Source organism: Phyllobates terribilis, unplaced genomic scaffold (assembly GCF_046119375.1).
Source record: "Phyllobates terribilis strain yellow unplaced genomic scaffold, ASM4611937v1 Scaffold_4__5_contigs__length_816908805, whole genome shotgun sequence".
NCBI classification, from domain to species: Eukaryota; Metazoa; Chordata; class Amphibia; order Anura; family Dendrobatidae; genus Phyllobates; species Phyllobates terribilis.
Window position 1 is genome coordinate 34435236 of NW_027362764.1, and position 26915 is coordinate 34462150.

General features: G+C 42.8%; 1 protein-coding gene across 5 annotated transcripts in view; it reads right to left on the reverse strand.

The window, feature by feature from the left end:
- Positions 1-8089: 8089 nt before the first annotated feature.
- The window catches only part of NKTR (natural killer cell triggering receptor), a 46109-nt gene continuing 27283 nt past the window's right edge, over positions 8090-26915 (reverse strand). For 4 of the 5 annotated variants that reach the window (XM_073677231.1, XM_073677234.1, XM_073677235.1 and 1 more), the window contains 12 exons: positions 22100-22187; positions 20342-20371; positions 16767-16912; positions 16323-16536; positions 16084-16233; positions 15890-15977; positions 15659-15807; positions 11699-14308; positions 11460-11555; positions 11119-11169; positions 9711-9809; positions 8090-9633 (listed from right to left, as the gene is read on the reverse strand). In XM_073677231.1, the coding sequence (XP_073533332.1) occupies positions 9561-9633; positions 9711-9809; positions 11119-11169; positions 11460-11555; positions 11699-14308; positions 15659-15807; positions 15890-15977; positions 16084-16233; positions 16323-16536; positions 16767-16912; positions 20342-20371; positions 22100-22187 (3794 nt within the window). In that variant the 3' untranslated portion in view covers positions 8090-9560. The remainder of the gene's footprint in view (positions 9634-9710; positions 9810-11118; positions 11170-11459; positions 11556-11698; positions 14309-15658; positions 15808-15889; positions 15978-16083; positions 16234-16322; positions 16537-16766; positions 16913-20341; positions 20372-22099; positions 22188-26915) is intronic. The other variant, XM_073677233.1, reaches the window with a different exon arrangement.

Consider the following 26915-nt stretch of genomic DNA (forward strand, 5'->3'; position numbering starts at 1 on the left):
GTAGTGATATCCTCCTAATGGTAGCTGTATAAATCTGTATGTAGTGAGCTCCCTCTAGTGGTGGCTGTATAAATCTGTATGTAGAGAGCTCCCCCTAGTGGTGACTGTATAAATCTGTATGTAGAGAGCTCCCCCTAGTGATGGCTGTATAAATCTGTATGTGGTGAGCTCCCTCTAGTGTTGGCTGTATAAATCTGTATGTAGAGAGCTCCCGCTAGTGGTGGCTGTATAAATCTGTATGTACTGAGCTCCTCCTAGTGGTGCCTGTATAAATCTGTATGTAGTGATCTCCCTCTAGTCGTGACTGTATAAATCTGTATGTGGTGAGCTCCCCCTAGTGGTGACTGTATAAATCTGTATGTAGTGAGCTCCCCTAGTGGTGGCTGTATAAATCTGTATGTAATGAGCTCCCCTAGTGGTGGCTGTATAAAACTGTATGTGGTGAGCTCTCTCTAGTGGTGACTGTATAAATCTGTATGTGGTGAGCTCCCCCTAGTGGTGACTGTATAAATCTGTATGTAGTGATCTCCCTCTAGTGGTGACTGTATAAATCTGTATGTAGTGAGCCCCCCCTAGTGGTGGCTGTATAAATCTGTATGTAGAGAGCTCCCCCTAGTGGTGACTGTATAAATCTGTATGTAGTGAGCTCCCTCTAGTGGTGGCTGTATAAATCTGTATGTAGTGATCTACCTCTAGTCGTGACTGTATAAATCTGTATGTAGAGAGCTCCCCCTAGTGGTGACTCTATAAATCTGTATGTAGTGAGCTCCCCTTGTGGTGGCTGTATAAATCTGTATGTGGTGAGCTCTCTCTAGTGGTGACTGTTTAAATCTGTATGTGGTGAGCTCCCCCTAGTGGTGACTGTATAAATCTGTATGTAGTGATCTCCCTCTAGTGGTGACTGTATAAATCTGTATGTAGTGAGCTCCCTCTAGTGGTGACTATATAAATCTGTATGTAGTGAGCTCCCTCTAGTGGTGACTGTATAAATCTGTATGTAGTGAGCTCCCTCTAGTGGTGGCTGTATAAATCTGTATGTAGTGAACTCCCTCTAGTGGTGGCTGTATAAATCTGTATGTAGTGATCTCCCTCTAGTCGTGACTGTATAAATCTGTATGTAGTGAGCTCCCTCTAGTGGTGGCTGTATAAATGTGTATACAGTGAGCTCCCTCTAGTGGTGGCTGTATAAATTTGTATGTAGAGAGCTCCCCCTAGTAGTGACTGTATAAATCTGTATGTACTGAGCTCCTCCTAGAGGTGGCTGTATAAATCTGTATGTAGTGAGCTCCCTCTAGTGGTGGCTGTATAAATGTGTATACAGTGAGCTCCCTCTAGTGGTGGCTGTATAAATCTGTATGTAGTGAGCTCCCTCTAGTGGTGGCTGTATAAATCTGTATGTAGTGAACTTCCTCTAGTGGTGACTGTATAAATCTGTATGCAGTGAGCTCCCCTAGTGGTAGCTGTATAAATCTGTATGTAGTGAGCTCCCTCTAGTGGTGGCTGTATAAATCTGTATGTAGTGAGCTCTCTCTAGTGGTGACTGTATAAATCTGTATGTAGTGAGCTCCCTCTAGTGGTGGCTGTATAAATCTGTATGTAGTGAGCTCCCTCTAGTGGTGGCTGTATAAATCTGTATGTAGTGAGCTCCCTCTAGTGGTGACTGTATAAATCTGTATGTAGTGAGCTCTCTCTAGTGGTGGCTGTATAAATCTGCGTGTAGTGATATCCTCCTAGTGGTAGCTGTATAAATCTGTATGTAGTGAGCTCCCTCTAGTGGTGGCTGTATAAATCTGTATGTAGTGAGCTCCCTCTAGTGGTGACTGTATAAATCTGTATGTAGTGAGCTCCCTCTAGTGGTGGCTGTATAAATCTGCGTGTAGTGATATCCTCCTAATGGTAGCTGTATAAATCTGTATGTAGTGAGCTCCCTCTAGTGGTGGCTGTATAAATCTGTATGTAGAGAGCTCCCCCTAGTGGTGACTGTATAAATCTGTATGTAGAGAGCTCCCCCTAGTGGTGGCTGTATAAATCTGTATGTGGTGAGCTCCCTCTAGTGGTGGCTGTATAAATCTGTATGTAGAGAGCTCCCCCTAGTGGTGGCTGTATAAATCAGTATGTAGTGATCTCCCCCTAGTGGTGACTCTATAAATCTGTATGTAGTGAGCTCCCCTTGTGGTGGCTGTATAAATCTGTATGTGGTGAGCTCTCTCTAGTGGTGACTGTTTAAATCTGTATGTGGTGAGCTCCCCCTAGTGGTGAGTGTATAAATCTGTATGTAGTGATCTCCCTCTAGTGGTGACTGTATAAATCTGTATGTAGTGAGCTCCCTCTAGTGGTGGCTGTATAAATCTGTATGTAGTGAGCTCCCCCTAGTGGTGGCTGTATAAATCTGTATGTAAAGAGCTCCCCCTAGTGGTGACTGTATAAATCTGTATGTAGTGAGCTCCCTCTAGTGGTGACTATATAAATCTGTATGTAGTGAGCTCCCCCTAGTGGTGACTGTATAAATCAGTATGTAGTGATCTCCCTCTAGTGGTGACTGTATAAATCTGTATGTAGTGAGCTCCCTCTAGTGGTGGCTGTATAAATCTGTATGTAGTGAACTCCCTCTAGTGGTGGCTGTATAAATCTGTATGTAGTGATCTCCCTCTAGTCGTGACTGTATAAATCTGTATGTAGTGAGCTCCCTCTAGTGGTGGCTGTATAAATCTGTATGTAGTGAGCTCCCTCTAGTGGTGGCTGTATAAATGTGTATACAGTGAGCTCCCTCTAGTGGTGGCTGTATAAATCGGTGTGTAGTGAGCTCCCTCTAGTGGTGACTATATAAATCTGTATGTAGTGAGCTCCCCTAGTGGTGGCTGTATAAATCTGGATGTAGTGAGCTCCCTCTCGTGGTGGCTGTATAAATCTGTATGTAGTGAGCTCCCCCTAGTGGTGACTGTATAAATCTGTATGTAGTGATCTCCCTCTAGTGGTGACTGTATAAATCTGTATGTAGTGAGCTCCCTCTAGTGGTGGCTGTATAAATCTGTATGTAGTGAGCTCCCTCTAGTGGTGGCTGTATAAATCTGTATGTAGAGAGCTCCCCCTAGTGGTGGCTGTATAAATCTGTATTTAGTGATCTCCCTCTAGTCGTGACTGTATAAATCTGTATGTGGTGAGCTCCCCCTAGTGGTGACTGTATAAATCTGTATGTAGTGAGCTCCCCTAGTGGTGGCTGTATAAATCTGTATGTAGTGAGCTCCCCTAGTGGTGGCTGTATAAATCTGTAAGTAGTGAGCTCCCTCTAGTGGTGACTGTATAAATCTGTATGTGGTGATCTCCCTCTAGTGGTGACTGTATAAATCTGCATGTAGTGATCTCCCTCTAGTGGTGGCAGTATAAATCTGTATGCAGTGATCTCCCTCTAGTGGTGGCTGTATAAATCTGTATGTAGTGAGCTCCCCTAGTGGTGGCAGTATAAATCTGTATGTAGTGATCTCCCTCTAGTGGTGGCAGTATAAATCTGTATGTAGTGATCTCCCTCTAGTGGTGGCAGTATAAATATGTATGTAGTGATCTCCCTCTAGTGGTGACTGTATAAATCTGTATGTAGTGAGCTCCCTCTAGTGGTGGCTGTATAAATTTGTATGTAGTGAGCTCCCTCTAGTGGTGGCTGTATAAATATGTATGTAGAGAGCTCCCCCTAGTGGTGGCTGTATAAATCTGTATGTAGTGAGCTCCCTCTAGTGGTGGCTGTATAAATCTGTATGTAGTGAGCTCCCTCTAATGGTGACTGTATAAATCTGTATGTAGTGAGCTCCCCTAGTGGTGGCTGTATAAATCTGTATGTAGTGAGCTCCCTTTAGTGGAGACAGTATAAATCTGTATGTAGTGAGCTCCCTCTAGTGGTGACTGTATAAATCTGTATGTAGTGAGCTCCCCCTAGTGGTGGCTGTATAAATCTGTATGTAGTGAGCTCCATCTAGTGGTGGCTGTATAAATCTGTATGTAGTGAACTTCCTCTAGTGGTGGCTGTATAAATCTGTATGTGGTGAGCTCCCTCTAGTGGTGGCTGTATAAATCTGTATGTAGTGAGCTCCATCTATTAGTGACTGTGTAAATCTGTATGTGGTGAGCTCCGTCTAGTGGTGGCTGTATAAATCTGTATGTGGTGAGCTCCCTCTAGTGGTGGCTGTATAAATCTGGATGTAGTGAGCTCCCTCTAGTGGTGGCTGTATAAATCTGTATGTAGTGAGCTCCCTCTAGTGGTGGCTGCATAAATCTGTATGTTGAGAGCTCCCCCTAGTGGTGGCTGTATTAATCTGTATGTAGTGAGCTCCCTCTAGTGGTGAATGTATAAATCTGTATGTAGTGAGCTCCCTCTAGTGGTGGCTGTATAAATCTGTATGTGGTGAGCTCCCTCTAGTGGTGGCTGTATAAATCTTTATGTAGTGAGCTCCCTCTAGTGGTGGCTGTATAAATCTGTATGCAGAGAGCTCCCCCTAGTGGTGGCTGTATAAATCTGTATGTAGTGAGCTCCCTCTAGTGGTGACTGTATAAATCTGTATGTAGTGAGCTCCCTCTAGTGGTGACTGTATAAACCTGTATGTAGTGAGCTCCCTATAGTGGTGACTGTATAAACCTGTATGTAGTGAGCTCCCTCTAGTGGTGGCTGTATAAATCTGTATGTAGTGAGCTCCCTCTAGTGGTGGCTGTATAAATCTGTATGTAGTGAGCTTCCTCTAGTGGTGGCTGTATAAATCTGTATGTAGTGAGCTCCCTCTAGTGGTGGCTGTATAAATCTGTATGTAGTGAGCTCCCTCTAGTGGTGACTGTATAAATGTGTACGTAGTGAGCTCCCCCTAGTGGTGGCTGTATAAATCTGTATGTAGTGAGCTCCCCTATTGGTAGCTGTATAAATCTGTATGTAGTGAGCTCCCTCTAGTGGTGGCTGTACAAATCTGTATGTAGTGTGCTCCCTCTAGTGGTGGCTGTATAAATCTGTATGTAGAGAGCTCCCCCTAGTGGTGGCTGTATAAATCTGTATGTAGTGAGCTCCCTCTAGTGGTGACTGTATAAATGTGTACGTAGTGAGCTCCCCCTAGTGGTGGCTGTATAAATCTGTATGTAGTGAGATCCATCTAGTTGTGGCTGTATAAATCTGTATGTAGTGAGCTTCCTCTAGTGGTGGCTGTATAAATCTGTATGTAGTGAGCTCCCTCTAGTGGTGGCTGTATAAATCTGTATGTAGTGAGCTCCCTCTAGTGGTGACTGTATAAATCTGCATGTAGTGATCTCCTAGTGGTAGCTGTATAAATCAGTATGTAGTGAGCTCCCTCTAGTGGTGGCTGTATAAATCTGTATGTAGTGAGCTCCCCCTAGTGGTGACTGTATAAATCTGCATGTAGTGATCTCCTCCTAGTGGTAGCTGTATAAATCAGTATGTAGTGAGCTCCCTCTAGTGGTGGCTGTATAAATCTGTATGTAGTGAGCTCCCTCTAGTGGTGGCTGTATAAATCTGTATGTAGTGAGCTCCCTCTAGTGGTGGCTGTATAAATCTGTATGTAGTGAGCTCCCCCTAGTGGTGACTGTATAAATCTGTATGTAGTGAGCTCCCTCTAGTGGTGACTGTATAAATCTGTATGTAGTGAGCTCCCTCTAGTGGTGGCTGTATAAATCTGTATGTAGTGAGCTCCTCCTAGTGTTGGCTGTATAAATCTGTATGTAGTGAGCTCCCTCTAGTGGTGACTGTATAAATCTGTATGTAGTGAGCTCCCTCTAGTGGTGGCTGTATAAATCTGTATGTAGTGAGCTCCTTCTAGTGGTGGCTGTATAAATCTGTATGTAGTGAGCTCCCTCTAGTGGTGGCTGTATAAATCTGTATGTAGTGAGCTCCCTCTAGTGGTGGGTGTATAAATCTGTATGTAGTGAGCTCCTTCTAGTGGTGGCTGTATAAATCTGTATGTAGTGAGCTCCCTCTAGTGGTGGCTGTATAAATCTGTATGTAGTGAGCTCCCTCTAGTGGTGGGTGTATAAATCTGTATGTAGTGAGCTCCCTCTAGTGGTGGCTGTATAAATCTGTATGTAGTGAGCTCCCTCTAGTGGTGGCTGTATAAATCTGTATGTAGTGAGCTCCCCCTAGTGGTGACTGTATAAATCTGTATGTAGTGAGCTCCCTCTAGTGGTGACTGTATAAATCTGTATGTAGTGAGCTCCCTCTAGTGGTGGCTGTATAAATCTGTATGTAGTGAGCTCCTCCTAGTGTTGGCTGTATAAATCTGTATGTAGTGAGCTCCCTCTAGTGGTGACTGTATAAATCTGTATGTAGTGAGCTCCCTCTAGTGGTGGCTGTATAAATCTGTATGTAGTGAGCTCCTTCTAGTGGTGGCTGTATAAATCTGTATGTAGTGAGCTCCCTCTAGTGGTGGCTGTATAAATCTGTATGTAGTGAGCTCCCTCTAGTGGTGGGTGTATAAATCTGTATGTAGTGAGCTCCTTCTAGTGGTGGGTGTATAAATCTGTATGTAGTGAGCTCCCTCTAGTGGTGGCTGTATAAATCTGTATGTAGTGAGCTCCCTCTAGTGGTGACTGTATAAATCTGTATGTAGTGAGCTCCCTCTAGTGGTGACTGTATAAATCTGTATGTAGTGAGCTCCCTCTAGTGGTGACTGTATAAATCTGTATGTAGTGAGCTCCCTCTAGTGGTGACTGTATAAATCTGTATGTAGTGAGCTCCCTCTAGTGGTGACTGTATAAATCTGTATGTAGTGAGCTCCCTCTAGTGGTGACTGTATAAATCTGTATGTAGTGAGCTCCCTCTAGTGGTGACTGTATAAATCTGTATGTAGTGAGCTCCCTCTAGTGGTGACTGTATAAATCTGTATGTAGTGAGCTCCCTCTAGTGGTGACTGTATAAATCTGTATGTAGTGAGCTCCCTCTAGTGGTGACTGTATAAATCTGTATGTAGTGAGCTCCCTCTAGTGGTGACTGTATAAATCTGTATGTAGTGAGCTCCCTCTAGTGGTGACTGTATAAATCTGTATGTAGTGAGCTCCCTCTAGTGGTGACTGTATAAATCTGTATGTAGTGAGCTCCCTCTAGTGGTGACTGTATAAATCTGTATGTAGTGAGCTCCCTCTAGTGGTGACTGTATAAATCTGTATGTAGAGAGCTCCCTCTAGTGGTGGCTGTATATATCTGTATGCAGTGAGCTTGACTTGACTGTATTAAACTGCAGTATATAGCCAAGAGAATTCACGCCCCTTGTATTGTAAGTATATGAACACCTGATGCTGACGGCAGTGTGATGCTCAGGGGTTCACATACTTATCCATACAATGTGTCTATATTTAGTTATTTAATATAGGTGTAATCGCTCACTAACCCCCATGTCTGCTATTTCTTCCCTGTCAGGACACGGGTGAAGGGTCGGACGATGCCAGAGGGATACGCAACATCCAGACCATTCTGGCAGCTGATGAGCGAGACCACCAGCGACGCGGCCCCCCCACGTTTTGTCAATTCACCATGTTCAGATGCGGCTGCTTCTGCACGCAGTAAAAAAGAAAAAGAAAAATCTACTTTCAAGCACTCCAGCGAGTCTGAAATACGCCTTGTGTGGCATCAGAGTCGGCTGCTCTCTGCATCCACCATGCTTTACACTACAGCTACGCCTGTGCAAACGCTCTACTATATTTTAATACAAGCTCAGATGTATCGGTTTCACTATTCTCTGGTTCTGGATTAGTTGCAGATACCATTATTTTTTAAAGGGGTGATCCCAAAAATAATTTTCATAGCAAAGGATAGGGAAAAGCCGTAAAGAATCAGTCTCCTTCTCCCTCTGGCAGACGGCAATATAATTTTAAGCCATTTTTATTTGCTCCGCTCCTTCCCTGGCAAGTAGGCAGGAAGCTATGCTGCACCTTAGTTTGGGGAGTGACTGAGCATGTGCGACCACACAGATATGCACATTCTGACTACCAGGTGGCGCCACTTTAAGTAAATGCCGTAACTCTTCTTTGATCATTTTTATACCAGTGTGTAAATGGCGCCTATATACTTACTGGTGAACATCCCCTTTAAATAAATGTCAACCAGTCAGTGTCACCTTTAATATCGCTTTAATTACAAGGGTTTTTTTGTTTTTTTTTTCCAAACCATAAAATGAATATAAAGCTGAAAATATATTTACAAAAAAAAAAGTACAATTCATATTTATTTTGTCACCACCTCTCCCCTCCCTCCCGAGGAAGCGTACCGAGCCCCCCCGAGCTTCCCACCCAAGTGAATGTGCGGATATGCAAAAGCGTCATAGGTTTTTTGCCACTTACAAAATGATAAAAATATAACAAAAATACATTTATGGAGCGCGGATGGCATCAGAGACCCCTCTTGATGCTGTTCCGCGGATATGGCGCCATATTTTTATTGGTAATACCGTGCAGTGTTAGGGGGGGTCTGGAAACCCCTTCTAAACCACATAAAATACAATTTTTGGCATATGCCACAAAGTGAGAGAGGGGACGAGCAGAGACCGAGAATAACCCAGAAAAATAAAAAAAAAACAACATTTTTTTTGGCACTAGCGACGCGCGTTACGTAAGGTGGCATTAAAAGGGCCAAATATAGCTGAAGTCTGGATATTATGATGAGCGTCTGATATCAGTGATACTTGGAGGGTCTCAGCACACGTGATGGTAATGTAGTAGCTGATAACAGGGAATAACGGCTGAACAGCGTCAGTTTAATGGCTGGAATAATCCCACAGACTGTTAACACAATGTCTAGGAGCGAAAACAATCGAAAAGAAAAATCAACACTGATGATCTGGATACAACGGCTCCAAAGAAAGACCCTTAAAGAGAACCCAACGAGAAACCACATAACACTGCCCACGGTTAAAAAAAGTAATACGCCTGTATTTGGGGTAGAGGGGTTTATAGATTAATACGCATTGTCCTAAAACCTGACGGTCCAGCGCCTCCTTAGGGTCCCGATGCAGGATAATCAGACGTCCCCTAAATTTTACGCATTGTCCTAAACCCTGACGGTCCAGCACCTCTTAGGGTCCCGTTTGCAGGATAATCAGACGTTCCCTAAATTTTACGCATTGTCCTAAAACCTGACGGTCCAGCGCCTCCTTAGGGTCCCGATGCAGGATAATAAGACGTCCCCTAAATTATTTTTTTTTACATATTTTTTGGCATAGGTCAGAAACCTAGACAAGGTTAAAAAAGAAAGAAATGATAGAAGTGGCATTAAAAAAAAATAAATAAAAAGTCCCTATTTTTCTATGGCGGTCCAGCGCCGTACAGGGCAGGGACACCGGTGGGTCGGCTGTCGGTCTCCCACCGATCTGATATCGATGAATGATCCTAAGGACCATTTATCAGTGTCTAAGCCCCGGATAAGACCCTCCGCTCTCAGGATATCCGGGCACCACGTGCATAGATGGAGGTAAGCCCACGAGCTCCAGATACGGCCTGGCTGCCATCTTCACAGTAAGGAAAATAAACAATGTCCGGTAGACGCTTCCTCAGATTCTGTGTAACCCACAAAAAAAAAAAAAAAAGTCTCAACTTCTCCCGCTGTGGCGTCGGCGATGACCGTAACTTCGATCGCTGCCGCTGTATGATGACCTCCGACTTCTGTGGGAAGCAGACAAAAAGAATGACCCCCTGAGCGTTATAACTAGGGCGGATTCATAGTACAGTATATTACGCACCTGGAGCGGCGGTTGTAGCTGCGCGATCTGTTGTAGGAAGGGCTTCTGCTACGGCTGCGGCTCCGACTGTCATAGCTGTCATATGTGTGCGACCGGCTCCTGGAAGGGAAACACAAAGGATGTCAGGGACAAGATCATAGACCTGCACAAAGCTGGAATGGGCTACAAAACCATAAGGAAGACGCTGGGTGAGGAGGAGACAACTGTTGGTGCAATAGTAAGAAAATGGAAGAAATACGAAATGACTGTCAATCGACATCGATCTGGGGCACCATGCAAAATCTCACCTCGTGGGGTATCCTTGATCATGAGGAAGGTGAGAGATCAGCCTAAAACTACACGGGAGGAACTTGTTAATGATCTCAAGGCAGCTGGGACCACAGTCACCAAGAAAACCATTGGTAATCCTGCAGCGCCCGCAAGGTCCCCCTGCTCAAGAAGGCACGTGTGCAGGCCCGTCTGAAGTTTGCCAATGAACACCTGGATGATTCTGAGAGTTACTGGGAGATGGTGCTGTGCTCAGATAAGACAAAAATTGAGCTCTTTGGCATTAACTCAACTCGCCGTGTATGGAGGAAGAAGAAGGATGAGTACAACCCAAAGAACATCGTCCCAACCGTGAAGCATGGTGGGGGAAACATTATACTTTGGGGGTGCTTTTCTGCAAAGAGGACATGACGACTGCATCGTACTGAAGGGAAGATGGATGGGGTCATGTATCGCGAGATATTGGCCAACAAGCTCCTTCCCTCAGTAAGAGCATTGAAGATGGGTCGTGGCTGGGTCTTCCAGCAAGACAATGACCCAAAACATACAGCCAAAGCAACAAAGGAGTGGCTCAAAAATAAGCACATTAAGGTCATGGAGGGGCCTAGCCAGTCTCCAGACCGTAATCCCATAGAAAAAATATGGAGGGAGTTAAAGCTCTGATTTGCCAAGCGACAGCCTCAAATTCTGAATGATTTAGAGATGATCTGCAAAGAGTAGTGGACCAAAACTCCTCCTGACATGTGCGCAAACCTCATCATCAACTACAGACAACGTCTGACTGCTGTTCTGCCAACAAGGGTTTTGCCACCGAGTATTAAGTGTTGTTTGCCAGAGGGGTCAAATACTTATTTCTCACTGCAAAAAATATATATCTAAATTCATACAATGTGATTTTCCTGATTTTTTTCTTGGATATTCTATCTCTCAATGTTAAAATTAACCTACCCTTAAAATTATAGACTGTTCATGTCTTTGTCAGTGGGCAAACTTACAAAAACAGCAAGGGATCAAATACTTATTTCCTTCACTGTATATTCTTGTACATAGGGGGCAGTATTATAGTATTCTTGTCGGAGGGCTCAGTTTGCTTTACTAGAACCTTTATGTACATCAGAGGTTTATCACTTGTAACTCGTACCTGGATCTTTTGCGATGACGACCGTATGAGGCACTTCTTGAGCGGCTCCTGCTGTATGGAGCATAGTTGTGTTAGTTACACTAATGTAAATACAATGTACAAGACCATAAAAACATTACTGTCTTTGAGCCAGGAAAATAATTTACTTAAAAGGGTTTTTCATATTTACTTGTGTAAAAAAAACATATACCATAAGTAAAATGACAAAGAAGAAGTATAAAGGAAGAGTCAAAAAAGAAATGGAATTGAAATAAAACGCTTGCGCCGGTCTTCAGGTGCGTCAGTGCCTTTAGGGCACGGTTATTATGGTTGTGTTCACACGAGTGTAAACAGTGTCTTACCTAGAACTTCTAGAACTGGCGGAAGATCTGCTGCGCGACCGCGATCTGTAGTCACTGTAGCGTCTCCTGCTACGACTTCTAGTGTAACTTCTTGACCTGAAAAAGATGGTGACATGAACTTCAGTTCATCACAGAAGCATTCATCCACACCATGTAATAAAAAGGCATTTTTTATAATAGACTGATGATTCCCAACGATGGAAGGAGATCAGCGTACACGTATGGAGCGTTTTTCTTACCTGGATGAAGAACTATATCTAGCAGATCGACTCCTTGACCTGCTAGAAGATAAAGATCTTGATCGGTGACTTGAAGGCGTCTGGGATTTGCTTTGACTCCTGGCTTTGCTGCTCGATCGGCTTTCCTCCTCTTGGCTTGAAGACCTTTCCTCGCTGGAACTCTCCTGGTTCCTTGGACGCTGGTTTAGACGAGCCGTCTTACGAACTTCATCGAAAAGCGATCCTGGTCTCACTTTGTTTATACTTTTAATCTCGATTCTCAGACCATGAGCCTTCTTCTCTGGTTCAGCCGGAGTAACCACCGGCACAACAATTGGCTTGGGGTTCTGCACAATGGTAGGACCTTGGACCGGCTTCCATTTATTGTCAATGGCGGCAGTTTCGGAGTTGTCAGTCTCCACTTTTTGAACCGACGATGCAGGTTGATTTTCTTCTTTGACGTGTATACTTTCCCCTGAGGCAGGAGCAGCGCTTGTAGACGGAGAAGAAATTTGGTCAGCGTTTCCAGCGGTGGTATTTCCCGGAGTGCGACCTCTAGAACTTGCCCTTAGTTTAATCTGTGGCAATGATCGATGAGACGTAAAATTTTTTATATTGTCGGATGTTTGCTCGACATTTGTAGGTTTCGGTGGACTCTTAGCAACTTTTGATAGTGGCTCTTCTTCTCCTGCCTTTACGGCAGGTGTGATAGACACAATCTTTGGCTCTGTGACGATTTTTTCCATGTGTAGAGACCCATCAGTTGGGTTCTTTCTCGCTGTAGATGGCTTATCTAGAAGCAAGTCTTTTGGGTTGGTTTCTTTCATCTGCACATCACCTTCTCCACCCGCCGTCTCTTCATCCTCCTCCTCCTCCTCTCCAAACTCAAGTGGCGGCTGCCAGTGGAAGGCTTGCTTCTTCTTCTGAGCTTGCAGCTTCTTTTCTTTATTTCTTTTGGACTTCTCCTTTGCTTTGTTCTTTGATCGGCTCTTCTTCGTGCTTTTCTTACTGGAGCGTCGCTTGTGTTTCTTCGATTTGCTTTTCTGTTCAGGAGTGGAGTTCTCAGCTTGGGGAGTTTTGGAAAGTTTTTCAGAAGCTTTTGGTAATGTTGATGGTTCGGACGGTGGCGTTTTTGAGGGTTTTACTTCCTCGGTGTCAGATTCAGAACTGGCTTCACCTTCCTCCTTCCCAGAAGATGCTGCTTCTTCAGTCACATTTGCGTTTTGCAAGACGGTGTCCCCGTCTACGAGTTTCCCGACACTTTCTTCTAACATGTCGCTCTTCAACACCTCTACGTTGGACACTATGATCGGAGTTGCGTTTTTCTCAGTTTTGTTTTCTATCCGGTCCGTATTTGGCTCTTCTACGCAGTTCTTTTCTTCCTCTTTGCTGCTGTCAGAGGTCTGATTTTCCAGTAACGCCTTGGTGTTATTCATAAAACTTTTGGTGAACTCCTCTCCTTCTTCCGTGTCAGAGGAAGAGTTGGCATTAGGATGACTTCCCGTACTTTTTGGAGAGACTGAATTTTCTATTTCACCTTTTTCTTTGCCGTGTCTTTCCTTTCCTTTCGTTTTCATCTGTTGTTTCAATGAAAAGGATTTCGAAGACACAACATCATCGGATTCGCTTGATGAAGAACTGTCGTACGATGAAGACACGGCTCTCTCGGCGGGTGAAGATGAGCTGCTTCGACTCCGAGATCGGGTGTAAGATCTGCTATAAGATCGGGAAGAGGAATGATCTTTCGATTTATGACGATAGCTCGAACTCCTGTCGGAATAATCGCTGCGTTCACTTTCAGAGCTTGAACGCTTCTTTCTATAAGAATCCCTTTTGACCTTGCTCGAACCGTACCTGCTTTGGGATGGAAGGACAGAGGCATTGGTTTTAATTTCTTGAATCCGTTCGTAAGAAGGTTTCCAAGGCTTCTGACCAGGCTTCCATCGGGAAGGAGGAGGACTGTCGCTTAATGAAATCACATGAACGTTCTCATGTGTAACAAAGGCAAGGACAGATTCATCCATCGACTTGGTATTTGCAGATTTTCCTGGCTGAACGCCTGCTCCAGATTTGCTTACGGACGAATCTTTCTTCTTGGGAGATGCTGAAGAAGTCTTTGTCCTCTTAGAGGAGTGAGAGTTGGCGTGTGACCCAGACATATTTTTGCTTCTGGATCTCGATTTGCTGCAGGATCTACTTCTTGTGCGGCTTCTAGAAATTGATTTGGTTCTTGATCTTCCACTACCCCTAGAATAGGATCTCGACCTAGATTGGGAATGACGGGAGGATTTCTGCTCTTTATTGGATCGAGACCAGCCCCTCTTAGAAGAATCTCTGGAAGACTGCGATGAAGATCTAGGTTTTCGTTCCTGGGAATACTTTCTCCTCCTGCTTGACGACTCGTCTCGATGAGATCCTGAAGACTCTTCCTTCTTCTTGTGCTTTTTAGAATGTTTTATCTTTTTGGATTTCTTTTTATGCTTCATCTTCTTATCCTTCTTCCGAGTTTTTGAGCTTGAAGTGCGTTCCCTGCTACTGTCTGAACGATAACCGTCATGTGACCAGGAATTCGATCTTGATCTTGGAGACAAACTTCCTTCATCCCAATGAGTGGACAGACGTTCACTGAGTCTAAAGAAAAGATGATGGTATTGTTTTACTACATAACTGATCCTGAGTTACCTCCTGTATTATACTCCAGAGCTGCACTCACTATTCTGCTGGTGCAGTCACTGTGTACATACATTACATTACTGATCCTGAGTTACATCCTGTATTATACTCCAGAGCTGCACTCACTATTCTGCTGGTGCAGTCACTGTGTACATACATTACATTACTGATCCTGAGTTACCTCCTGTATTATACTCCAGAGCTGCACTCACTATTCTGCTGGTGCTGTCACTGTGTACATACATTACTGATCCTGAGTTACATCCTGTATTATACTCCGGAGCTGCACTCACTATTCTGCTGGTGCAGTCACTGTGTACATACATTACATTACTGATCCTGAGTTACATCCTGTATTATACTCCAGAGCTGCACTCACTATTCTGCTGGTGCAGTCACTGTGTACATACATTACATTACTGATCCTGAGTTACCTCCTGTATTATACTCCAGAGCTGCACTCACTATTCTGCTGGTGCAGTCACTGTGTACATACATTACATTACTGATCCTGAGTTACCTCCTGTATTATACTCCAGAGCTGCACTCACTATTCTGCTGGTGCAGTCACTGTGTACATACATTACATTACTGATCCTGAGTTACCTCCTGTATTATACTCCAGAGCTGCACTCACTATTCTGCTGGTGCAGTCACTGTGTACATACATTACATTACTGATCCTGAGTTACCTCCTGTATTATACTCCAGAGCTGCACTCACTATTCTGCTGGTGCAGTCACTGTGTACATACATTACATTACTGATCCTGAGTTACCTCCTGTATTATACTCCAGAGCTGCACTCACTATTCTGCTGGTGCCGTCACTGTGTACATACATTACATTACTGATCCTGAGTTACATCCTGTATTATACTCCAGAGCTGCACTCACTATTCTGCTGGTGCAGTCACTGTGTACATACATTACATTACTGATCCTGAGTTACCTCCTGTATTATACTCCAGAGCTGCACTCACTATTCTGCTGGTGCTGTCACTGTGTACATACATTACATTACTGATCCTGAGTTACATCCTGTATTATACTCCAGAGCTGCACTCACTATTCTGCTGGTGCCGTCACTGTGTACATACATTACATTACTGATCCTGAGTTACATCCTGTATTATACTCCAGAGCTGCACTCACTATTCTGCTGGTGCAGTCACTGTGTACATACATTACTGATCCCGGTTTATACTGATGCTCTACGCTGTGAACAGTCCTGTGTCGGGCAGAATGGTGGCGGCACTTTTCTATACATATAACAGCTGATATCTTTGGGCCATTAATTCCTCTCTTACTTGTCGCCTTTGCTCCACTTTTCCCCACTTGGTGGCTTATAGGACTTCAATCTTTGCATTTCTTCCTTCCAATGTGGAGGGGTCTCGCTGCTTTCCCTGTCCCCATTGGACTCTGAATGAGATCTGGACCGCGGAGGTGTATGATAGCGCTGGAATGAGGTACAGGGACATTAGGGTAAACTATACCTCACAGATACGTGGCACTGCCGCCCTCTTGCGTGTAACACTCACTATTGTGCCTCGGCCGCGGATCTTTCTCCCAGACTTAGTAATGGAGCCTTTGGCGTCATTCGTTTCTGGAATCGCAGGAGATGTTTTCCTGGATCAAGTGTAAAATAAGTAAAACTTGAATAAGCTCAGGTTGTTCTCTTACACACATATATATATATATAAGTGATATATGACACTAGTCAGGGCCGCCTTACTGCTCAGGTGCGGGGTTGTTGATCGGAGCGTCTTTTCTAAGCAAGAAGCGGTTCTCTGGGATCGGAGGGATCTCCTCGGGACGCACCACAGGTTTATCCCTCTTTGCGCCGGAGTCTTTACCTTCCGCTGTGCTGTTTCTTTTAGGAGCGCTGAAAAGGAGAAGAAGAAGATTATACATGACCCCTGACATCGGTCTAAGAAACAGAACAGCTTCAAGGAGCAGAGCTTAACAACGCACCTGTTGTGACCCTGCGGCTTCTCTTCCTTGGCGTCTCGCCGTCCCTCCTTGCGTCTCCTCTTCACGCGTTTCGCTTTGGTTTTCCTCTTCTGCTTCCGCTTCTTGCTTCTTTCCACTTCGAGCTCGCTCTCCGAGGATGAAGGCTCTGAGGAAGATGACGACTTGGAACTACAATCTGATTTTTCAGACTCTGAGATCGGCGTCTTTATTTTTTCTGGGAAAATATTAAGAAGATGATGAATTAACCGCTTCAGCTACCTCTGGAAGATGAATCTTTGTATATGGATTGATTCTGTATTACGCAGACATGGTTTACACCAGTGTTACATACAGGCGAGATCCGTACAATTCTCTCCTGAAATACTCAGTACTGCTGTGGAGATTTCATGGCTACGTACTCAGACATGAACGGTCCTTTATTCAGCGTCTGTGTGATCCACTCACCATCTTTGGTGGATTTAGATCCCAGGATCCCGCAGTCTATGACTCTGACGTCGGCGTAGGGACGGCTGGCCGCGTCAGTCTTCAGATTCTCAATTTGCTCAATTACTTCAAAACCAGAGATCACAAGTCCGAACACCACATGAATGCTGAAAAAGAGGATGAAAGGGTGTAAGATAGAAAGACACGATGATCCGATACTAACGTCACAACACATGGCAGTCAGAGAAAGAAGCGAGGAAACACCGGGCAAGGAAATCTCCCGAGACATCAAGACATGCCGGCTAAGGGGAGCGGGAGAACGGCAGATACCCGGACAATAAATAATTCATAGCCCAAATAAATAAGTATAGGCGGGGGATATTACACACACATTATATATATATATATATATATATATATATATATATATATATATATATATATATACACAATTTCATTCTACTTTTAATAAAGTGCTATAGACCAAAAATATATATATAATAATATTATATAGATATATTATATATCTATCTATATATATCGATATATCTACATATACAGTACAGACCAAAAGTTTGGACACACCTTCTCATTTATAGATTTTTCTGGACTTTCATGACTATGAAAATTGTACATTCACACTGAAGGCATCAGAACTATGAATTAACACATGTGGAATTATATACTTAACAAAAAAGTGTGAAACAACTGAAAATATGTCTTATATTCTAGGTTCTTCAAAGTGGCCACCTTTTGCTTTGATGACTGCTTTGCACACTCTTGGCATTCTCTTGATGAGCTTCAAGAGGTAGTCACCTGAAATGGTCTTCCAACAATCTTGAAGGAGTTCCCAGAGATGCTTAGCACTTGTTGGCCCTTTTGCCTTCACTCTGCGGTCCAGCTCACCCCAAACCATCTCAATTGAGTTCAGGTCTGGTGACTGTGGAGGCCAGGTCATCTGGCGTAGCCCCCCATCACTCTCCTTCTTGGTCAAATAGCCCTTACACAGCCTGGAGGTGTGTTTGGGGTCATTGTCCTGTTGAAAAATAAATGATGGTCCAACTAAACGCAAACCGGATGGAATAGCATGCCGCTGCAAGATGCTGTGGTAGCCATGCTGGTTCAGTATGCCTTCAATTTTGAATAAATCCCCAACAGTGTCACCAGCAAAGCACCCCCACACCATCACACCTCCTCCTCCATGCTTCACGGTGGGAACCAGGCATGTAGAGTCCATCCGTTCACCTTTTCTGCGTCGCACAAAGACATGGTGGTTGGAACCAAAGATCTCAAATTTGGACTCATCAGACCAAAGCACAGATTTCCACTGGTCTAATGTCAATTCCTTGTGTTCTTTAGCCCAAACACGTCTCTTCTGCTTGTTGCCTGTCCTTAGCAGTGGTTTCCTAGCAGCTATTTTACCATGAAGGCCTGCTGCACAAAGTCTCCTCTTAACAGTTGTTGTAGAGATGTGTCTGCTGCTAGAACTCTGTGTGGCATTGACCTGGTCTCTAATCTGAGCTGCTGTTAACCTGCAATTTCTGAGGCTGGTGACTCGGATAAACTTATCCTCAGAAGCAGAGGTGACTCTTGGTCTTCCTTTCCTGGGGCGGTCCTCATGTGAGCCAGTTTCTTTGTAGCGCTTGATGGTTTTTGCAACTGCACTTGGGGACACTTTCAAAGTTTGCCCAATTTTTCGCACTGACTGACCTTCATTTCTTAAAGTAATGATGGCCACTCGTTTTTCTTTACTTAGCTGCTTTTTTCTTGCCGTAATACAAACTCTAACAGTCTATTCAGTAGGACTCTCAGCTTTGTATCCACCAGACTTCTGCACAACACAACTGATGGTCCCAACCCCATTTATAAGGCAAGAAATCCCACTTATTAAACCTGACAGGGCACACCTGTGAAGTGAAAACCATTTCCGGTGACTACCTCTTGAAGCTCATCAAGAGAATGCCAAGAGTGTGCAAAGCAGTCATCAAAGCAAAAGGTGGCTACTGTGAAGAACCTAGAATATAAGACATATTTTCAGTTGTTTCACACTTTTTTGTTAAGTATATAATTCCACATGTGGTAATTCATAGTTTTGATGCCTTCAGTGTGAATGTACAATTTTCATAGTCATGAAAATACAGAAAAATCTTTCAATTAGAAGGTGTGTCTGTACTGTATGTATACATATATACATATATATATATATATATATATCTATCTATGGTATATACATATATATATATATATATATATATATATATATATATATATATATATACACTGCTCAAAAAAATAAAGGGAACAGTGAAATAACCCATCCTAGATCTGAATGAATGAAATATTCTCATTGAATACTTTGTTCTGTAGAAAGCTGAATGTGCTGACAACAAAATCACACAAAAATCATCAATGGAAATCACATTTATTAACCAATGGAGGCCTGGATTTGGAGTCACCCCCAAAATTCAAGTATTTGTATAGATTTTTCTTTTATGTAGAATTTTACTTACAATGACTTGTTTTACATTTGCAGAATTTTATTATAAACATTAAAACATATTAAATATATATTTGCATAAATTATATATTTTAAGCATTTTATCTGATTTTTTTAGTTCATGTAGAATTTTAGTTTGTGAATGTGGATATTTTATATGCAGTATTTTATTTCAGAAAAAAATTTTTTTACAGTTTTGTTTCTTTTATGAGTGTTTTTTTTCTATGTATAATTTTACTTAGTTTAAATATGTAGAACTGACATTTCATAAAAATATGAAAAAAAAAACAATAGTTTTTACCAATGTTCTCCACTTCCATTTCTGGGTGGCGGACAGAGGTCAGAGTATTGTTTGTAACCCCAGTTTTGTAACATGATCTTAGACATTATTACTGGGGGTTAAAGAAAAAATATTGCCCTAATACACAGTAACAAACATAACATCTGAGTCAGCTGGACAGGTAGTAAAGGGATACTGCTATTCTGGAAAGTGATAGCATATAATTAGGATATGACCAATAGGGGTCCGACATCTGACACCCCCACAGACCATTTTACTCCGCTGCTGGAGTGCAGGTTTCCTACACAGCCCGGGGGGTTGGGATAACTTACAAAGGGACACAGCGCTATACTGGTGGTGCAGACCCTCCATTCTCAGGATCAGTGGGGGTCCCAGAGGTCAAAACTCCATCTATCATACAGTGATGGCATATAATAGTGATATGCCTTTAACTTTTCAGGTAGGAACACCCCTTTAAATAGGCTGGCCACTTTCCGGTCAAATTTCTGATATGCCCTAAACCTGTGCGTTAAGCACCAAACTTACTCCAGGTTTTCCGTTCAAGTCCCCCTTTCTGCCGATATATCCAGATATATTGAAATCTGGATATAAAAGAACCTTTAAACTCACTGACGGGCAGAAGAGATGTTGAAAATGGAGAGAAATAGTTTTTGCAAAAACTATGAGAAAGTTGCAAAACTTTTCATTATATAATACAGGGAGATGGTGAAGACCGGGTCATAAATCAGGTCAATAATAACAAATAATAATAATAATAATGACGCTGTAACTATAAAACAAAGACTGCAGTTCTCTTACCCATCCAGATGTGGCGCTGGTTTGGTTGTTCTGCTCCGACAATTAATGGAGGGGGGGGGGGGGATTAAAATGAGAACTGGTTAAGTAAATGTCAACTTTACAAGGTATAATAATGGCGATTCACAAATGTTCAATGTTATCTAAAAGGTACAAAAAAGCCTCAGTAAAATTGGAAAAATAAAATTAAAATATTAATATATGTGTATATATATATATATATATATATATATATATATATATATATATATATATATATATATATATATATATATATATATGACACTTTTTACATTTTAAAAATTACTAAAAAAGAAAATGGACCGATGCATAAGTTTGGGCACCCTTGGAGATTTGTGTGCTCAGATAGCTTTGACCAAGGTTTCAGACCTTAATTAGTCTGTTAGGGTTATGGTTGTTCACTATCATCATTAGGAAAGGCCAAGTGATACAAATTACCCATCTTTATAAAAATGCAGCCTCCTCTAACCTTGTGCCAGAAACAAGCAGCCATGGGGTCTTCTAAGCAGCTATCTAACACTCTGAAAATGGCGGAGGCCCAAAAATAAGCAGGAGAAGGCTATAAGAAGATAGCAAAGAGTTTTCAAGTTGCCCTTTTCTCAGTTTGAAATGTAATTAAGAAATGGCAGTTACCAGGAACAGTGGAGGTCAAGATAAGGTCTGGAAGACCAAGCAAAATGTCAGTGAGAGCTGCTCGTAGGATTGCTAGAGATGCAAATCAGAATCCCCGATTGACTGCAAAAGACCTTTATAGAGATTTATCAGACTCTGGAGTTGTGGTACATTTTTCTACTGTTCAGAGACACCTGCACAAATATGGCCTTCATGGAAGAGTCATCAGAAGAAAACTTCTCCTGCGTCCTCATCATAAAAATGAGCATCAGAAGTACAAAAGAACATCTAAACAAGCTTGGTGCATTTTGGAAACAAGTCCTGTGGACCGATGAGGTAAAACAGAACTCTTTGGCCACAATGATCAAAGCTATGTGTGGAAGAAAAAGGACACAGAATTTCAGGAAAAGAACATCTCGCCAACCATTAAGCATGGGGGAGGATCAGTCATGCTTTGGGGTTGTGTTGCAGCTAATGTCACGGGAACATTTCTCGGGTAGAGGGAAGAATGGATTCAATGAAATCTCAACAAATTATTGATGCAAACCTAACACCATCTGTAAAAAAAGCTGAAGCTGAAAAGAGGATTCTACAAATGGATAATGATTCTAAACACACATCACAATCCACAATAGACAACCTCAAAAAGCACAAGTTGAAGGTTTTACAATGGCCCTCACAGTCCCCTGATCTGAACATCATTGAAAATCGGTAGCTAGATCTCAAAATAGCAAAGCATGCAAGACGACCCAGGAATCTCACAGAACTGGAAGAATTCTCCAAGGAAGAACAGATGAAAATCCCTCAAACAAGAATCAAAGACTCTTGTCTGGCTACAAAAAGCGTTTACAAGCTGTGATAGTTACAAAAGGAGGCGCTACTAGGTACTAACCATGCAGGGCGCCCAAACTTTTGCATCAGCCCATTTCCCTTTTTGGTATTTTTTAAAATGTAAAATATGAAACAAATATATATATTTTTTTTGCCTAAAATACAAAGGAAGTGTGACATCTATAACTTTAGGCCTTTTAGAGATCATTTCGGGGTTAACAATACTGACGCCCCCTGTTCTTCCAGCGTGGGACCGTACGGTCTGCACGCCTCACGAGGAGGGATGTGTGGACTTACATGAAGAACTGCGATCCGTTGGTATGCTTTCCTCGGTTTGCCATGGACAGAAGAAATGCACGGTCATGTTTGAGAATAAAGTTTTCGTCTGTGATAAAAAAAAAAAGAAAAAAAAAAGAAGAAAAAAATAAAGAAAAATAAACATTTAATGCGTCTAATGAGACACAAAGAAGCAAAGAAAATTCCAACATGGGAATACGAGATCCACAAGTGTCCATAAACGTGTGTCAAGAAGCCAAGAGCTGCGGTGTACACACAACCCGGGACCACCTCACTCATCATCACTGCATCGAAGATGGACCCCGATAGCAACAGGATAGAATACTGACCCCTCACTCCCCCTACAGGAAGTCAGCAGTACTGCAATTCTTTCATAGCACACAAGATATTAAGACAGAACACCCCAAACACGGCAGACACATAGGTACAGTCTACAGCGATCCCAAACAGCTGAGAAGGGTTTAATGATATGTATCCTCATCTCAGGAAGGAGACCCATACTGCTGAGTGCCCGAAATGGTTAATGAATCTATTCAGTGACACCAAGATCAGTGTATAAAAATCACTGAGTTACATCCTGTATTATACTCCAGAGCTGCACTCACTATTCTGCTGGTGCAGTCACTGTGTACATACATTATATTACTGATCCTGAGTTACATCCTGTATTATACTCCAGAGCTGCACTCACTATTCTGCTGGTGCAGTCACTGTGTACATACATTACATTACTGATCCTGAGTTACATCCTGTATTATACTCCAGAGCTGCACTCACTATTCTGCTGGTGCAGTCACTGTGTACATACATTACTGATCCTGAGTTACACCCTGTATTATACTCCAGAGCTGCACTCACTATTCTGCTGGTGCAGTCACTGTGTACATACATTACATTACTGATCCTGAGTTACATCCTGTATTATACTCCAGAGCTGCACTCACTATTCTGCTGGTGCAGTCACTGTGTACATACATTACTGATCCTGAGTTACACCCTGTATTATACTCCAGAGCTGCACTCACTATTCTGCTGGTGCAGTCACTGTGTACATATATTACATTACTGATCCTGAGTTACATCCTGTATTATACTCCAGAGCTGCACTCACTATTCTGCTGGTGCAGTCACTGTGTACATACATTATATTACTGATCCTGGACTGATCCTGAGTTACATCCTGTATTATACTCCAGAGCTGCACTCATTAATCTACAAGCCTCTGATTTGAAGTAACTCAGCATTACTTCTTTTGTACAGTGACCGCACCAGCAGGATAGTGAGTGCTGCTCTGAAGTATAATACAGGATGTAACTCAGGATCAGTATAGTAATGTATGTACACAGTGACTTCACCAGCAGAATAGTGAGTGCAGCTCTGGAGTATAATATAGGATGTAACTCAGGATCAGTAATGTAATATATGTACACAGTGACTGCACCAGCAGAATAGTGAGTGCAGCTCTGGAGTATAATACAGGAGGTAACTCAGGATCAGTAATGTAATATATGTACACAGTGACTGCACCAGCAGAATAGTGAGTGCAGCTCTGGAGTATAATACAGGGTGTAACTCAGGATCAGTAATGTATGTACACAGTGACTGCACCAGCAGAATAGTGAGTGCAGCTCTGGAGTATAATACAGGAGGTAACTCAGGATCAGTAATGTAATGTATGTACACCGTGACTGCACCAGCAGAATAGTGAGTGCAGCTCTGGAGTATAATACAGGATGTACAGTACAGACCAAAACTTTGGACACAACTTCTCATGTAAAGATTTTTCTGTATTTTCATGACTATGAAAATTGTACATTCACACTGAAGGCATCAAAACTATGAATTAACACACGTGGAATTATATACTTAACAAAAAAGTGTGAAACAACTGAAAATATGTCTTATATTCTAGGTTCTTCAAAGTAGCCACCTTTTGCTTTAATGACTGCTTTGCATACTCTTGGCATTCTCTTGATGAGCTTCAAGAGGTAGTCACCGGAAATGGTCTTCACTTCATAGGTGTGCCCTGTCAGGTTTAATAAGTGGGAATTCTTGCCTTATAAATGGGGTTGGGACCATCAGTTGTGTTGTGCAGAAGTCAGGTGGATACACAGCTGATAGTCCTACTGAATAGACTGTTAGAATTTGTATTATGGCAAGAAAAAAGCAGCTAAGTAAAGAAAAACGAGTGGCCATCATTACTTTAAGAAATGAAGGTCAGTCAGTCCGAAAAATTGGGCAAACTTTGAAAGTGTCCCCAAGTGCAGTTGCGAAAACCATAAAGCACTACAAAGAAACTGGCTCACATGAGGACCACCCCAGGAAAGGAAGACCAAGAGTCACCTCTGCTTCTGAGGATAAGTTTATCCGAGTCACCAGCCTCAGAAATCGCAGGTTAACAGCAGCTCAGATTAGAGACCAGGTCAATGCCACACAGAGTTCTAGCAGCAGACACATCTCTACAACAACTGTTAAGAGGAGACTTTGTGCAGCAGGCCTTCATGGTAAAATAGCTGCTAGGAAACCACTGCTAAGGACAGGCAACAAGCAGAAGAGACTTGTTTGGGCTAAAGAACACAAGGAATGGACATTAGACAAGTGGAAATCTGTGCTTTGGTCTGATGAGTCCAAATTTGAGATCTTTGGTTCCAACCACCGTGTCTTTGTGCGACGCTGAAAAGGTGAACGGATGGACTCTACATGCCTGGTTCCCACTGTGAAGCATGGAGGAGGAGGTGTGATGGTGTGGGGGGGCTTTGCTGGTGACACTGTTGGGGATTTATTCAAAATTGAAGGCATACTGAACCAGCATGGCTACCACAGCATCTTGCAGCAGCATGCTATTCCATCCGGTTTGCGTTTAGTTGGACCATCATTTATTTTTCAACAGGACAATGACCCCAAACACACCTCCAGGCTGTGTAAGGGCTATTTGACCAAGAAGGAGAGTGATGGGGTGCTACGCCAGATGACCTGGCCTCCACAGTCACCAGACCTGAACCCAATCGAGATGGTTTGGGGTGAGCTGGACCGCAGAGTGAAGGCAAAAGGGCCAACAAGTGCTAAGCATCTCTGGGAACTCCTTCAAGATTGTTGGAAGACCATTTCCGGTGACTACCTCTTGAAGCTCATCAAGAGAATGCCAAGAGTGTGCAAAGCAGTCATCAAAGCAAAAGGTGGCTACTTTGAAGAACCTAGAATATAAGACATATTTTCAGTTGTTTCACACTTTTTTGTTAAGTATATAATTCCACATGTGGTAATTCATAGTTTTGATGCCTTCAGTGTGAATGTACAATTTTCATAGTCATGAAAATACAGAAAAATCTTTAAATGAGAAAGTGTGTCCAAACGTTTGGTCTGTACTGTAACTCAGGATCAGTAATGTAATGTATGTACACAGTGACCGCACCAGCAGAATAGTGAGTGCAGCTCTGGAGTATAATACAGGATGTAACTCAGGATCAGTAATGTAATGTATGTACACAGTGACTGTACCAGCAGAATAGTGAGTGCAGCTCTGGAGTACAATACAGGATGTAACTCAGGATCAATATAGTAATGTATGTACACAGTGACTGCACCAGCAGAATAGTGAGTGCAGCTCTGGAGTATAATACAGGATGCAACTCAGGATCAGTACAGGATCAGTAATGTAATGTATGTACACAGTGACTGCAGCAGCAGAATAGTGAGTGCAGCTCTGGAGTATAATACAGGAGGTAACTCAGGATCAGTAATGTAATGTATGTACACAGTGACTGCACCAGCAGGATAGTGAGTGCAGCTCCGGAGTATAATACAGGATGTAAAGTGAATTACTTTTGTAGATTAAGTCTATAAACTGTTGAACATTCACATTCACTTAAAATGATTATTGAGAAGAACACAATATCCTGGAGCTGAAAGCTAAAAGAATAAAGCAACAAGCCGGTAATTAAAGCACCGCTGCGTTTTTGAACATTACTGACCTCCCTTTATTTTGTTCTGGTCTTTAGTTGCACCCATCCTCACACCCAGAGCTGCATCGCACTTTGCTCTTGGGCTCCGGGATCTTTCCTCTCCCGGCTTCCCATACACGCAGGTTACTGGGTTCTGTAATGGTTACAGTGGTGGTAACTATTCTGGTGCTACCGACTAAACAATGAAAAGTTGTCGATGCAGCTTCGGATGTGACTGGAGTATAACTAATGACGTGAACCAAATCCAGCATCTAGAAAGTTGCTCATCATTAAAGGAAGACTTTGCTAATGTTCAGACATGGAGCTTTGCTTTAAATCATACATGGCAAACTCTGGACCACGACACCAGAACCACCACCCCCATGTGGGGCCCGTTATACTGTATGGAGGGCTATGTGGGGCCCATTATACTGTATGGAGGACTATGTGGGGCCCATTATACTGTATGGAGGACTATGTGGGGCCCATTATACTGTATGGAGGACTATGTGGGGCCCATTATACTGTATGGAGGGCTATGTGGGGCCCATTATACTGTATGGAGGACTATGTGGGCCCATTATACTGTATGGAGGACTATGTGGGGCCCATTATACTGTATGGAGGACTATGTGGGGCCCATTATACTGTATGGAGGACTATGTGGGGCCCATTATACTGTATGGAGGACTATGTGGGCCCATTATACTGTATGGAGGACAATGTGAGGCCCATTATACTGTATGGAGGACAATGTGAGGCCCATTATACTGTATGGAGGACAATGTGAGGCCCATTATACTGTATGGAGGACGATGTGAGGCCCATTATACTGTATGGAGGACTATGTGGTGCCCATTATACTGTATGGAGGA